This window comes from Phaethon aethereus, assembly GCF_964289735.1.
Source record: "Phaethon aethereus genome assembly, chromosome: 1".
NCBI classification, from domain to species: Eukaryota; Metazoa; Chordata; class Aves; order Phaethontiformes; family Phaethontidae; genus Phaethon; species Phaethon aethereus.
In genome coordinates this window covers 197082528-197098038 of record NC_138575.1, presented here as the reverse complement: position 1 = coordinate 197098038, position 15511 = coordinate 197082528, and the positions used below count along the sequence as shown (strand labels likewise).

Genomic DNA, 15511 nt, shown 5'->3' with positions numbered 1-15511 from the left:
CTGCTGAGCGAAGGGCCTGTCAAGGAGGAGTGAGCCTCAGAGAGGCTTAACTCAGGGCTTGTGCCGTAACATCTAGGCTTTCTGTCCTCCAGAGGAGAGGTTTCCTGCAGCAGCCACCTGACACAACGAGATCAAGGGGATGTTGGTTGCCTTCTGTCACACTGTGGTCACTTTGTGCCTCTCTGTCACGTATCTATCTGTGATAGTGTTCACTTAGGCTTATGCATACAGTATGTGAAAGTACAAGCCTCCCCAGACTTTCATCTGCTATAAAATTCAAAATCAAAGTGTAAAAATAACTCTTATCTGCTTCCTTATCTTTTTTTTTTTTTTTTTTTCTCCTTTCTGCTAATATTTTTAGAGTACCTGGAGTATCTTGATACTTGTGGCTTAGCTTCATGCTTTCAGGTTACTTTCTCCTTTTTATTCTCGTGCTAGCAAAGCTCCTCTATCTTGCCGGTGATAGGGAGAAATGGTGTTTTAGCTAGCTACTGTGCCTTCAGACAAGTATTTAAGGCCATCTTTGGTGCTTTTTCTGTAGAGCTGAGCGTCATACCAAACAGAAGCATTGTTCTGGAGTTAATACACCGCTCTACAACTTAATTTTTCTCCTTCTGTGCATGTTGTAGTATCTCTGTTCCCAATTTTTAAAATAGGAATGATACTGCTTCCTGTCTTATGTATGTCAGGCATAAATTCATTCGTGTTCATGAGGTGTCAGCATGTTACAATGACCAGGACAGTGTGAAAAACGGCGGCTAGATTGTACTGAGAAAGGAACTGGAACAAAACAGTGTAGTTCAGGTGTGTGATCAATACTTAAAGCCATAATTGTAGCAATATTTACATTAACTGGTTATAGACAGAAAAATGTTTACTTGGCGTTCTGTATACCATTTACAAGCCTAATTTTGGTCCCACGTTGTTGAGATTGAACAAAAATAGCAAGTTTAATGAATTGATCATCTGCGGTAATGTTGGCTAACAGACTGTAAAAAGAAAACTAGAAAAATACATATTTGGGAAGGATTTACAGAGGAAAAATTAAGTTACTACATGACTACTACTACCTATAGCAAAGTGCTGTATACATGAAGGTATTATCTTACCAGTTCTGAAATATGGGAAAATCCTTAAGCAATTTCTAAATACCTGTATCTGTTCATCAGTAAGAACATAATTTGCTTGTGAAAGAGAACGTTTGCCCAAAGGCTGTGTGAGTAAAACCTACTTGACTTTGGATCTAAGGGTGAAACATTACATGGAATGTGACATCCTTTGTTGTAGCTTTTGATTAAAATACTTGCTTTTGATGATATGGGGAAGAAAACCACGTTATATTTTTCCCCTTCTTGGTACAAAGCACATTCTAACTAATCATATACTAGACTTTCCCATGTCATTCCAATAATTATTTCCATTCCCAAAGGGCTTTTGATGTAGGACTGAATAATGACATTTTTGTCGGAGGTACATCGGCCCAGTTTCTAGTAATAAAGTTTAAAAGCTTTCCTGGCAGTCTGTCCCTGAAAAATAGAGTGTAGTAAGCACAGAGAGCACCCATCCTAATCCGCAGCTTTCCCAATACCGGCGTAGCCCAAGGCTCAGCATGTTCAAGAATATAGAGTACTATCCCCCAAAAAGGTGTCAGTCAAGTGTTTGGTATCTAACCATATGTGCTACTCTCTGAATGCAAGTAATAATGACCAGACTACCCAAATTCAGCAGCCTGGAAACCAGCATACAGGTTTTAGCAGTTAGTTCTGCTCATAACACATGGGTGACTGCACAACCCTTCCTAGAGGCAGTTTGTAACCAGTCTTTTTTAGTAAGGTTTTCCAGTCAAGCCAAGTGATCTGTTGGCACTGCACATCTGTTTGAGCTAACAAGGAGCAAAGAAAACCCCTCAGCACATTGCAAAACCAGGGACATGGAGTGACCTTGCTGTGTGTCAGTAAAAGTACTGAAGTGTGGATTGCCATGATCTTAATCCTAGTCAGCTATGAACTAAAAATAGGTACCAGTAAGTAAGTCACTGAGATCAGGCAGTAAGATTTCAGATAAATATAGGTGGTAACTGATGGTAGGTTGGTTCCTACGTATTTTCTCTGCACATGATCTGGGACAGATCTCCAGTTATAGGTAATAGACATCTAGAATGTTCCAGTTGTCCCAGCAGAGGTATAGTGTTGCTTGAGCTACCCTAGGATATTCTGCCTGGCCTCCTGTTGCTCTCCAGAAGACCCAGGTCTCCCATTGGGTCCTGAATCACGTCCTCCAGCCTCATTCACGTAAGACATCTCCAAAAGATGTAGACACCTACATTAAATCCTACGACTAATCCATACAGTTATTAGGACCTAGCTAGTGGTCCTGCTGAGTGCGACGATATGGCTGCTGTACTGTACTGGGGAATCGCTCACTAGACCCCAGTGAGTAGACTGACTTGGAATGGGATGCCGTTAGCTCGGTATAAGTAGTGCCATGTGAGGCATCCCAGGCTATTTAGGACAACTGCATGGAAACGGCAGATGTGACCTAGGCCTATATTGTTCTGGAGTGGCAACTAGATGCCTGTGTTCAGGCAGCTGAGTGGAGCCTGAGATGTCCATTGCCTATAGTAGGAGCTTCAGCATCTAGCTCACATGTGGGCAGCGAAATATAAGGTGTCTTCAGCTCAAAATGAGTCCCACCCTAGGAGAGGGATTCATTTTTCTGAAGATAGATATAGGTGCAAATTATCATTTGACACATTCTGTAGTATCCCAGGTGTCTCTGTGGAGCTGAGAGATGAGACTTAGAATTTACGGGAGACTCACAGCTTTCTGAAAGTGGCTGCAATTCAGGCTGGAATACTCTGAAGTCTCTAAAACTGCCTTAGACACCTAATTTTAGGCAAATGAATTCTGTCCCAGATCTCCATAGAGATTCTGCACTGTCACTGGCTTCTTCCAGCTTTATTTTAATGCAGTTTTGAACTACTTCATTAATCTATGTCCACAGAGCCTGGAGACTTTGATGCAGTATTTTCTACGTTTAGCTGTTGTGTTATGGAAATAATATAATTCAATTTCATGCACACTCCAGAAGGCAGACATGTAAGTGGGCTTCTTCTCCCTTGCTTTCATCAGTCTGTAGAACATGTCGTGTCTAAACTGAGTCACAGGTTTTGTCTGTCATCACTGGAGAGAGATGCACTCCCAAAGAGTGACTTACCCTGCATATCTTAGACAACAGTCTTCTCATTTTCTATAGAGGCAGACTAGATGACTGGCTTAGAAAGCAGAGCAAGATAATCCCACATTGCTACATTTCATATTTTTTAATTGTCATGAGAGAGTAAACAGCACCTCCTTAACTGTATAGAGGGATAACCTGTGGGATTCCTTCCTCCTTTCTTCATGGTAGAATCAAAGCTACTAAAATGCTGGAAGATCTCTTTCCACTGATAGGAATAGGGAGGGCTGAGAGTTATGGGACAAGTCCTCCACAGTCCTCAAGGTACTCTGTGGGTGGGCAGCATACTTGCAAGTGCAGATGAGTGAGATGAAATTGTGTGTTGGAGAGTGTGCATGGTGGTATCTTAAGATCTGAGACAGGAAATCAGGGGATGAGCCAGGTCCAACAGAGGAAGAATATATGGCATCTTTATGAGGGAAAATTCGGGTGTGCAAGTTTGAGTTGCAAGTGGTGGCACATTTTTTCCCAATGATATTTTAAAAGTCATATTTAAAGTGTTGGGTGTGTAGCATTTTGGTCATGGTGCATAATGTCTTTTATTCTTTCATCAGCGTAATGGAGGTTCAGCATGAAGTAAAATTAAGTCTGTGCTTAGGTCAGCTCTCATTTTTGACAAGAGACTTTGAAGTGGTAACTATATTTAGTTTCTCACTAGCATCAAAATCCATTGTATTAATATAGACAGATGGTAGGACTGCATCACATTTATTTGAGCTATTGATGTATTATAAATGAGAGCATCTACGTTGAAGTTTGCAACTGAGAGCTTGATTCAAATACACGCACAGAGGTGTGTACTGTGATTCACAGTTTCCAAGATTGTTTTCTTTGAGTTTTGGTGGCCACTCTAAATGGGCATGGGTCTAGTCTCCTGTAGAGCCGGTGTCAGATCTGCACAGATGTTTTATATGCCCCATGATGACTCAAAGGCAGCAGGTTTCAGTATGGGGCGCAGCTGAACTGAGCCTTGATTATTGATCTTACCTTTAGTTATCCTTCACTTCCAATTTTTCTCCCAGCAGTGAGAATTAAAATTCTGCAAGAACAGTAGAATGATAGAACTCATTTTTTTTTCCTGGATAATTAACAGTGTCTATGTCAGAAATGATTAATAATCTTAATTGCTTAATGTTCCTAGTAATGATGGCAACTGGAAATCATTGTGGTTCAAAGCTTGAATGGTAAGAACGTATGAAAAGGAAACTGTGAACAGCAGCTATCAACGTATTAATGATAAAATTTGCCAACATACCAACTACATGGAGTGGAATTATAAGGCTTTCTATATGGTTTATATTCCAGGGAGGGCCAAAAATGCATGTGACATTTTGATTAATAATCTGTCACATGTATTCATCACACCTGTGACTTTGTATGACAAGAATGGAGGTTCATGTCATCACAGCACGTATGAACAAGTACTAACTGATGAATCTCAGAATGCAAATGTAAACTGGGAATAGTTATTAGGTAGGCTTTATTCTAATGAATAGATGTCATATTTTTAATGTTTTTATCAATGACCTAGAAAAAAGCATTACAATTTCTACTAATGTGTAGACTGCAAAAAGATGGGATGTTGATTAATGGAGCAGTCAAAATTCTTTTATAAGGTAGGTGCAAAGGAAAAATATGTTTTAGATGGTGAAGGGCTCTGGAGATAAGGTAGTTTAGATGAGCATATGCTCACAGTGTAATGCTATGGCCACATACAGAAATAGGGTATTAAATTGTCTCTGGTTTTACTGCTGGCAAGACTACCACTGGCATATTATGTCCAATTCTGTTTCTGCAGCTTAAGACAGATGATGACAAACTGGAAGAGAATCAGAGGAAAGCAGTGAGAATGGTTAAAGGGCTTGAAGCTATGCCTGGAGATAATGCAAGGCTCCAGGAACTTAATCTATTTAGCTTTCAAAGGGAACATCAAGAGACTGTTTCAACTTACTCTGTAAGATCACAGGAAAGAAATTTGATAGAAAAGATCTCCTCACAGTAACAGATAAAATTACAAATTCAACCAAGACAAGTGGTTGAAATCTGATGCTAGAGGTAGATAGCAAATTTTAATAAAACAAATTAAATTGAATTATTAGAATAATTTTTCAGGAGCTGTGATAAATTGTTTTTTACCAGACTTTTTAAAATCCAGATTGGTAGGTTTTTCTATACTGTGTGTTGTGGTTCAAAGAGGTATAAGTTCAAGAGTGTTTCTTTGCCTTGTATTGTTTGAGAGATCTGGGCAGTTCTTAGGAATAGACCTTCCTTCTTTATATATCTGTGAATCGAGAGATAAAGTGATATTCCTATAATGAAAACATACTTTGAAACATGTTTAGTTAAATGCATTTTCATTTTTGTAAACACTGGAAGTACGTCTACACTCAATAATAAAAGTTAATAAGGTGTCTAGCTGATAACAGAAGTGTGTTCAGTGCCTGGAGTAGTATGTCATGGAAAACAGCGATGCTTTTCTCCAGCCAACTAGTGATTTCTAGTTGATATATGGTATTAATATGGCATTAAAGAAAAGTTAATTTAGGAGTTGGAAACTGCTGATGAACGAATAGAGCTGAGCCCTCAAATGCTGTGTTTATGTGGTTACTATGTGACACTGGATGTCAGTGCTTGAGACTAACTGTGTTACTTGAAATGGAATTTCAGGTGCATTTGGGTAAAAAACTGGCTGGATGGCTGAGCACAGAGAGTTGTGGTGAATGGAGTTAAATCCAGTTGGCGGCCGGTCACAAGCGGTGTTCCCCAGGGCTCAGTTCTGGGGCTGGTCTTGTTCAATATCTTTATAGATGACCTGGATGAGGGGATCGAGTGCTCCCTCAGTAAGTTTGCAGATGATACCAAGTTGGGTGGGAGTGTTGATCTGCTGGAGGGCAGGAGGGCTCTGCAGAGGGATCTGGACAGGCTGGATCGATGGGCAGAGGTCAACTGTATGAGGTTTAATAAGGCCAAGTGCCGGGTCCTGCATTTTGGTCACAACAACCTCATGCAACACTACAGGCTTGCGGGGTGCTGGTTGGGAGCCGGCTGAACACGAGTCAGCAGTGTGCCCAGGTGGCCAAGAAGGCCAACAGCATCCTGGCCTGTATCAGAAAGAGTGTGGCCAGCAGGAGTGGGGAACTGATCGTGCCCCTGTACTCGGCACTGGTGAGGCCGCACCTTGAATCCTGTGTTCAGTTTTGGGCCCCGCACTACAAGAAGGACGTTGAGTTGCTGGAGTGTGTCCAGAGAAGGGCAATGAAGCTGGTGAGGGGTCTGGAGCACAAGTCTTCTGAGGAGCGGCTGAGGGAACCGGGATTGTTTAGTCTGTTTAGTCTCGAGAAGAGGAGGCTAAGGGGAGACCTTATCGAGACCTTATCGCTCTCTACAACTACCTGAAAGGGGGTTGTGGCGACATGGGTGTTGGTCTCTTCTCCCAAGTAACTAGTGATAGGATGAGAGGAAATGACCTCAAGTTGTGCCAGGGGATATTAGGAAAAATTTCTTTACTGAGAGAGTGGTCAAACATTTGAACAGGCTGCCCAGGGAGATGGTGGAGTCACCCATCACTGGCAGTGTTCAAAAAACATGTAGACGTGGCACTTTGCGACATGGTTTAGTGGGCATGATGGTGTCAGGTTGATGATTGGACTCGGTGATCTTAAAGGTCCTTTCCAACCTTAATGATTCTGTGATTCTATGATTGTATTATTCTATGATTAATTACAGTCTTTCTTTTCAACAGGCCCATGCTAAAGTTTGGCATCTCTACAATGACCATTTTCGTCCAACTCAGAGAGGAAAAGTGTCCATTGCCCTTAGCTCCCATTGGATAAAACCTCAACATATGACTGAAAAAAACATAAAAGAATGTCAGAAATCCCTTGATTTTGTGCTCGGCTGGTTTGGTAAGCCCATATTTATTGATGGTGACTATCCAGAGAGCATGAGGAGCAATCTCTCATCTCTGTTGCCTGAATTCAGTGAAGTTGAGAAGAAGTATATCAAGGGAACGGCAGACTTTTTTGCTCTTTCCTTTGGACCTACGCTGAGTTTCCAGCTCTTGGACTCCCACATGAAATTTCAGCAGTTGGAATCAATAAGCCTGAGGCAGCTCCTTTACTGGATAAGCAATGAATATAACAACCCCCAAATATTCATTGTGGAGAACAGCTGGTTTGTTTCTGGTAGTACCAAGAGAGATGATGCCAAATACATTTACTATCTAAAAAAGTTCATTATGGAAACATTAAAAGGTAGGACTGAGATTGTATTATGTGCTTGACAAAATCATAATGCAAAATAGCCTACAGAGACATGCTAAAGAACCAGACTGAAAACTGATTTTGGTCTTTAACATTCATCTTGGCACTTGTGAAATAAGACCCCAAATCCCTTTCCTGGGTTTGTTCTTTTCAGCTCTTGAAGACCCTTAATATCTGCAGATAGCATTTGTTGAGCTTCATGCTGCTGTCCTTGAAGTCAGTAGAAAAATTTCTACTGTCTTTGGTGGGAGGAAGTGCAAAACGTGTGTGAACTATACTTGCAATGGACATAGGGAAATTTACTGTGTTATCTATAAACAGTTTTTTTTTTTCATATCTGACATATGAATGCATATGTACAAAACATAAGAATATATATGTGAGAGGGTAAGTACCATGCAGTAGGAGTTCCTCTGAAGAAAACATAAGGCTGAAAGAATACATTTTTAAATGAAGAATTGGAACCTTTTCATTCTGCATCTCAGTGTTGCCCTTGCACAAATTTTACATGGGTACAGCTCTGGACATCAATCACAATAATCTGGATTTACATCATTTTAAGGAGAATGGAATGTTTGACGTTATATAATCTACATTAATAATCTACATTAATCGTTAACCTATTATTTTTTCTAAATAGCAGGAGAAATACACTACCTTCTGTGAGAATTATTTTCTATTTTCCTATTTCCTTGTGGCGAAACAGATTTTTTCAATCCTAGTAGTCACCAATAAGTTGCTGGGGTTCCCATTTCCACTTTCATTGTCTTTTAATTTCTTAATTTACAATTTAATAATTGATTTACTTGTCTATAGTCTACTGTTCTGGGTTTAAAAACAGTGTTATTGTAGCTGTTTGTTAGTTCAGATGAAATAGCCATTGTGTTGCATGGCCATTTTCATACAGGGGGTGGGCAAAAATGGCTTTCATTTTATTCTCAGTGCTCATGAAGATGCAGAGGAGTCTCATGTTTGTATCATCTGCTTTTCCAGAAACCGTAAGCCAGTGCATCCAAAATGGGAGGACTAGAGTGTAAAACAGTTACTAACTACTGGAAGTACAGTATTACTAGTTTGCATGAAGTCAGATAAAAGAGCTATAAGGAAATTGCTTGACATACATACAGGGATCTGCCTTTTAATCACAGCTGGCTGGAAACAATCTCAGTTTACAGAGTTTCTTTCCTTTTAATGTGCCAATTACTAAATGATAATAACAGCAACAACAACAGTAGTATTGTCATATTAAGTTAAGAATACTAAAACTTGGCTAAACTTTTTACAGAAAAAAAAAAAAAAGCGAAGACAAACTGGATCCGCAGAAGGGACTTTGCCATCATTATGATGAAAATTATTGCACCCAACTCCTCTTCCCATTAGAATCTGCAAAGTCCAATGTAAATACCAAAGTTGTCCATGTGAAACCTAAGGGAATTTAGTTGAGAAAGATCCACAAAGGCATCATGTTTGCTTTCTCAGGGACTGTGCAATAAAGCACTGTAATGTAGAGGTTCATGAGCTAGTTACCACCAGATTTACTCCACACTTCTGTGTCTACGTTAATGAGTAAGTGCAGCCCTGTTGGAGCAAGCCTGTAGCGTAAAAAGAGTTGGTGTTGAGGGCCTGGTGTCCACACTGTGTGCATTCCTGAAGCCCATTTCTGGATTAATTCCACCTCAAAGGAACCCAGGTCATGCATCCCGAGACCAGTCTGTGATGTGACGCTGTCGTGGTTTAGCCCCAGCCGGCAACTAAGAACCACGCAGCCGCTCGCTCACTCCCCCTCCTGCAGTGGGACGGGGGAGAGAATTAGGAAAAAAAACCTCGTGGGTTGAGATAAACACGGTTTACTAGGACAGAAAGAGAGAAGGAAACAACAATAATAATACCAACAAAGGAATGTACAAGAACAAGTGATGCCCAATACAGCAATTGCTCACCACCCCGTGATCGACAGCCTGTCCCCGAGCAGCGATTTCCGCCCCCCGGCCAACTCCAGTTTATGTACTGGGCATGACGTTGGATGGTAGGGAATATCCCTTTGGCCAGCCTGGGTCAGCTGTCCCAGCTGTGTCCCCTCCCAGCTCCCCGGGCACCCCCAGCCTTCTTGCTGTCAGGCCAGCACGAGAAGCTGGACTGTCCTTGACTGCTCAGCAACAACCCAAAACATCAGCACATTATCAACAGTTTCTCATCCCAAATCCAAAACACAGTCTCACACTGGCTTCTGTGAAGAAAACCAGCTCTATCCTGGCTGAAACCAGGACAGACGCAAAGTCTGGTAAAGAAGGAGATTTGCTCAAAGATGTGCTCCTGGTTTTGGTTGAAGAGCTGATGTTGATGTCCATTCTGATACAGCATGCTGTACTCAAGGACCGTACATAATTTTTTTCTATTTATTTTTTGACTCCGGGGAAGGGTCTCTTTATTTGGGATTCACAGCCCTAAATCCTTTTACTGTTTACTATTATTGATCTTTCTTCTTTTTCCCCTCAAATTCCATATAGGGTTGAATAGAGTGAATCGAGCTGTAATATAAACTAGTTAAATATTAATTAGAGCTGCTAATTGGTTGGAGATGCCTTCTCACATGGGTATCTAACCACTTACTGTCGGGTCATATTCACTTCCCTGCTCTGTCTCTGATGCAACAAATAAATTGATTGTTCCTTGTAAAGTAGAGCATGTTGTCCAGGAGGGCACGCAAGCTCCTCTGTGCCGTGTTGACTAGGGGTTAGGTCATTTTCTGGGGAGCCAACAGGACTGAATCCAAAGTGGCTTAAGGAGAACAGGAGCAGCCAGGGCCCTGACTAGTCAGGACCGAGCTATTCTCAGGTATGTCCAGAGGCAAAACAGATCCTTGGGCACCCTCCACATGGAAGCAGGGGCCATGTGAAGGCACCACACCTTCATGCACTGGGGTTGTACAGCAGCTGAGCGGAGGATTTGAAGGATCTGTGTTTGATGGGTCTGACATGCTTCCTTGGACTATTTCTATACTAGTGAGTTAAATAGAGCGTGAACTGAAGTGTTGTTTAATTTTTAACCCAGTTCTGACAGAGTTCTGGCCTGCACAGTAGCACACTTCTAGACATGCTGTGGGGGATTGCTCAGGTCAGGAGTTATTTCCAGTAGGTAGTATGGACAAGGCCACTCAGTTTCAGGAGCAAGGACAACGTAGTTTTCAGTCAGCCTGGCTTGGACACCAACAGACATAAAAAAGCAGGGAGATGGACAAAGGAGAAAGAAAAAAAAAACCCTGACAGTAAGTTTCATTGTGGTTTTTCAGTGTGGGATACTATGTTTGAGACTTCCAAACTTTTTGGAACTTCCAAAAATTTTTCAAGTTGCTTTGTTCGTAGGTGACATATAAAAATTAATCCATTTTTAGAGAAGGATTTGAGGAGAATTTTTGCGAGGTACTCAGGAAGTGTGGGAGTGCTGTGTGATGACTTACGGAAGGGGTGAGATGCTGTTTGAAGAGAAATTCTCACTGAAACTGGTTCACAAAGTGGACCTGTATTGGCTTTTACTCTGCTGGTATAGCAGATGTCATCAGGGATATATGCAGAGGTTAGAAAAATACTGGCATTTGCCAAACACAGAAGAATGATGCCTTTAGGAGGAGAAATATTCCATTTCCTTAGACATTTTCTCATGACCTCTCATAGAAACTGGGCCAAATTCATTGCTTATTTAACTGCAGTTCATTTAATTGATTCAAACAGGGTTGCAATCAAGAATCCATGTGGTCCTTCATAACTGATTGTAATAAGGTACATTAATAAAACCAGGAAATGAGGATCTTGATATTCTGGTTGCCTGAAATAATGCTTTCAGTGTTACTAGGCTGGAAAATATATTCTGTCAGTACCCAGTTTGGGTTGGCAGAAGATGGTGAGTAATAAAGATAAATTCTGCTGGCTGTGGAGCCAAACTGGAGTTCAAAAGAACATTTAAGAATGTGCTTAAATGCATTGCTGAGTTAGGGTGGGTCTAATTATGTAATTAAAATAAGCACACTCCTTTGTACTTTCCTGAAGCCGAGCCTTGCCCAGGAACATTTTGCTGAATCTGTGTTAATACAACTAAATGTGAGTAGTATAATTTGGAATCTCAAAATAAAACTGTGATGCTGGCAGTACTAACAGATGCCAGTAGACACCGATTTTAGCCTATGAAGTGTGTGGTGATCCTGAAAAGTCAAACAGTTGACCTAGAATGTTGTTGTGGTTTAACCCCAGCCAGCAACTAAGCCCCAGGCAGCCGCTTGCTCACTCCCCCATGGTGGGATGGGGGAGAGAATCGGAAGAGTAAAAGTGAGAAAACTCATGGTTTGAGATAAAGACAGTTTAATAGGTAAAGCAAAAGCTGCGCACACAAGCAAAGCAAAACAAGGAATTCATTCACCGCTCCCCATGGGCAGGCAGGTGTTCAGCCATCTCCAGGGAAGCAGGGCTCCGTCATGTGTAACAGTTTCTTGGGAAGACAGACGCCATCACTCCAAACGTCCCTCCACCGCTTCCTTCTTCTTCGTCCCAGCTTTATATATTGAGCATGACATCACATGGTATGGCATACGCCTTTGGCCAGCCTGGGTCAGCTGTCCCAGCTGTGTCCCCTCCCAGCTCCCCGGGCATCCCCAGCCCCCTCGCTGGCAGCCCAGCATCAGAAGCTGGACTGTCCTTGACTGCCCAGCAACAACCCAAAACATCAGCACGTTATCAACATTTTCTCATCCCAAATTCAAAACACAGCCTCACACCAGCTTCTGTGAAGAAAATTAACTCTATCCTGGCTGAAACCAGGACAAATATATACATATTTTTAGAAACCTGTAAATGTTTAAGCTGGAAAACGCTATGCCATAAAAGGTGTAAAGAGACAGAATTACCAAATAAAGAGGGTCTTCCTGCACTGTGACTTCTACTTAAAATCCACGGTCATAAAAATTTATCAGCAGACCAAAAGTGTTGTCCAGGTTTTCTCAATCTGTATTTGTAGCGGAGGGGAAGGATCAAAAAGAGGTTAACTTTTGGTTGCATGCGGGGTAGCGTGCATTCATGGCACTTGGGCTACCCCGGAGTGAGCCTCAGCGCGTGCTTAGCGCAGCGCAGTGACTCGCTCAGTTGCTGCACGCAGTTCGGGGGTGGCGAGCTCTGCTCGGAGGCCGGCGTTTGGCACGCCTCGTTAGCCGCACTGCTCAGCCGCTGGTGCACTGCTGCTCTTTCTAAATCTGGCTCGTTTAAAGCCAGGCCAGGTACCTCTACTGCCTTGCACAGTGCACCCGTGCCCTGGCAGCTCCCTGAGCAGAGTTGAAATATCTTCCCCGAACAGTCTTTGAGGCAGGCCCCAAGATACTTATCTGACCTATTGCTTTGTTCTTCTATGTGGATACCGCAAACATTGCTGATACAGTGCAATCTACAGAGGAAAAATGAGCACTGCGATAAGTTTGGTTTTGTTCTTTCCTCAGCCATCCGGTACGACGGTGTTAATGTGTTTGGCTACACGGTCTGGTCCCTCCTGGATGGCTTTGAATGGCACAGGGGATACAGCATTCGGCGCGGATTGTTTTATGTTGATTTTCAAAGCCATGACAAGAAGTTGATGCCCAAATCTTCTGTCTTGTTCTATCAAAAGCTGATAGAAAAAAACGGCTTCCCACCTTTGCCTGAAAACCAACCCATAGAATGGATTTTTCCCTGTGGCTTTGCTTGGGGAATTGTTGACAACTACATTCAGGTGAGTCTGATGATAAAGCCGACAGGCTGTCCAGCCAGATCAGTGCTCAAGTTTATATTGATAAATTTGCTGGATGGAGTGTCTTTGCTGATACGTATTACCACGGTGCTGCAAGGAGATGGGTAAAAGGCTTTTGGGCCAAACACTGTGTCCTTCAGCCCTCACTAGACTTTCTGTGTATGACCAAGGAGATCCAGTCAGATTGAGATACAATAAATAACATTTTAGGAATACATACGGAAATTGAAAGGGGTGTGATGCTCATCTTCCCTGGACATGTTATGTGATCAGTTACTGGAAGTCACTCCTTTTCAAATGGAAGTTGACTACATCTGGTAAAGTGTATTTCCAAATGTCCATGTCTATGAAATGGGAAATAATACTGCTTTTTCATGTCCATAATTTTAATGGTAATATATTTGTGTGCTGTGATAATATATGTTTTAGAAAACTTCCTGAAAGCTCTTAGATCTCCAATGGCATGTTTCTACATCTTATGCATATACATTCAGGTACTGTTGCTAGAGAGCTTTTATGTAAAAAAATGTCAACAATATTAGATTTAGATTAAATTTCTCTACTCCTTTCTTATCATTTTGTGCAGTACTGTGTCAGTGCCCCTGGATAGCACTGAGCTAGATCATGGATCCAATTCATAGCTATCACTCTTTTTATTTTAACTAAATCTGATACTTCAGGAGAACCTTTCAAATTTTAAGACTTCATAGCATGTGTAAAAATTGTAGCTTAGTTACGGTCTCTTTAACAGTTTGTCTCTGTAATTTTCAGATGCTGTTTTGGCTTGCAGGCCTTCTCTAACCACAGTAAAGAGGTGTAGTTAAATTCAGCACTGAGGCCGGATCCAAGAATAGAAATTTTTAATTTAAATTTTCCACAAAGACATAATCTTTCTTAATTCTAGTGTACAAGGGGCTTATTTGTTTTTTCTCAGTCCAAAAGTAAGATCTGACTTTGTTCTCTTGAAAAATACTGCAACCTCCTTACCTGGTACACCTATTTCCAAGAAAAGTAAACAGTCATTATCCTCCCAGCACCCAGATAGGTTAGGAATTGGAAATGGAATTGCTGCCTTTGGGATCGATAAGAGCTATAAAGTTGCGGAGTCAGTCATCCTAAGACAGTTAAAAAATCCCTCCCATCCCCAAAACCTCCAAAGCTGAATATTTTCATTTCAAAAGGCCGTTGAAACATTTTGTGCTGTAAGGCTTAGGTAGCGTGATTTGTAGATGCTCTTTTGACAACATTCCCACAGTATTAGTGGCAATGCATGCTTTAGTAATCTACAAGGGACAATTCTCCAGAAAAGCAATTTCCCTCAGACATGCTGTTTTTTATTACTTTCTTCTATAAGCACAGTACTGACCTCTCCGGAGAAAATAGCAACTGATTTTCAGCAGCTTCTTTATACAGTCTGCAGAGCCTCGGCTACAAGTTGAACACTGGTTGTAGGCTGACACCTGCTTTTCAAACAGAGGGCAGGACAAGGAAATCTGAACTCAGGGGGAACCTTGCACCAAAGGGAAAAAAAAAAGAACAAATAAACAGAGGTGGGACCAGTATCTTGTAGTCTGGGTTTTTCTTGTAAGAGTTACGCTAAAGTATGAATGAGGAGATTTTATACTGTGCATTATCTTTAAGTAATTCGTTTTTCCATTTTCTAGTCGTTACTGTGATATTCATTAAAAAGTGAAAGTGTAATTCTGTGGGACCATGAGAAGTTCATCTTCTACTGTGTCCGGTATATCACACAGGCAATTCTGACATCTGAAGCCCTAAAGACTTATGGGAAATGCATTTATTGTTGGAGTTACATATAGTGGGTTTACTTGGAGGCCCAAAGAAAATTGATTCAGACATCAACAGACTGCTGAAATAACTTGGAAATAAGTTCAGTATGAGTTAAATAAAAAAGAACGTCTTTAGCAAGAGGGAAAAATTTTGCTTGTCAACTGAATTTGTGCTAAAAATCAAGTGCAGAGCATTACTCATCTTTCATCATAGTCAGGAAAAGAACTGAACACAGAAATGATGTTGCATTCATTATTTCTTTTACTGCATTCAGGGAGTGGTCTTGAAACTGAAGCTACTGGGTAATTTACAACAGACAGTCTGTCTGTAGGCCCTTCGGTATAGCTTCTCAGTCTTGAAAGAAAAACATTTTAAAAATTACTGTAGTCTTTGCTGAAGATCTGCTTCTCTGGAGATCTGTGGCGGGCTTAGTGCCTCATTGCTGAGCAATCCCTTGT

General features: G+C 41.4%; 1 protein-coding gene across 1 annotated transcript in view; it reads left to right on the top strand.

Annotated features, from left to right (window-relative positions):
• Positions 1 to 15511, top strand: part of KL (klotho) — a gene marked incomplete at both ends in the record, with an annotated part of 55651 nt that overhangs the window by 34595 nt on the left and 5545 nt on the right. The window contains 2 exon segments of the mRNA XM_082014723.1: positions 6980 to 7490; positions 12976 to 13244. Coding sequence (XP_081870849.1) covers positions 6980 to 7490; positions 12976 to 13244 — 780 coding nt within the window.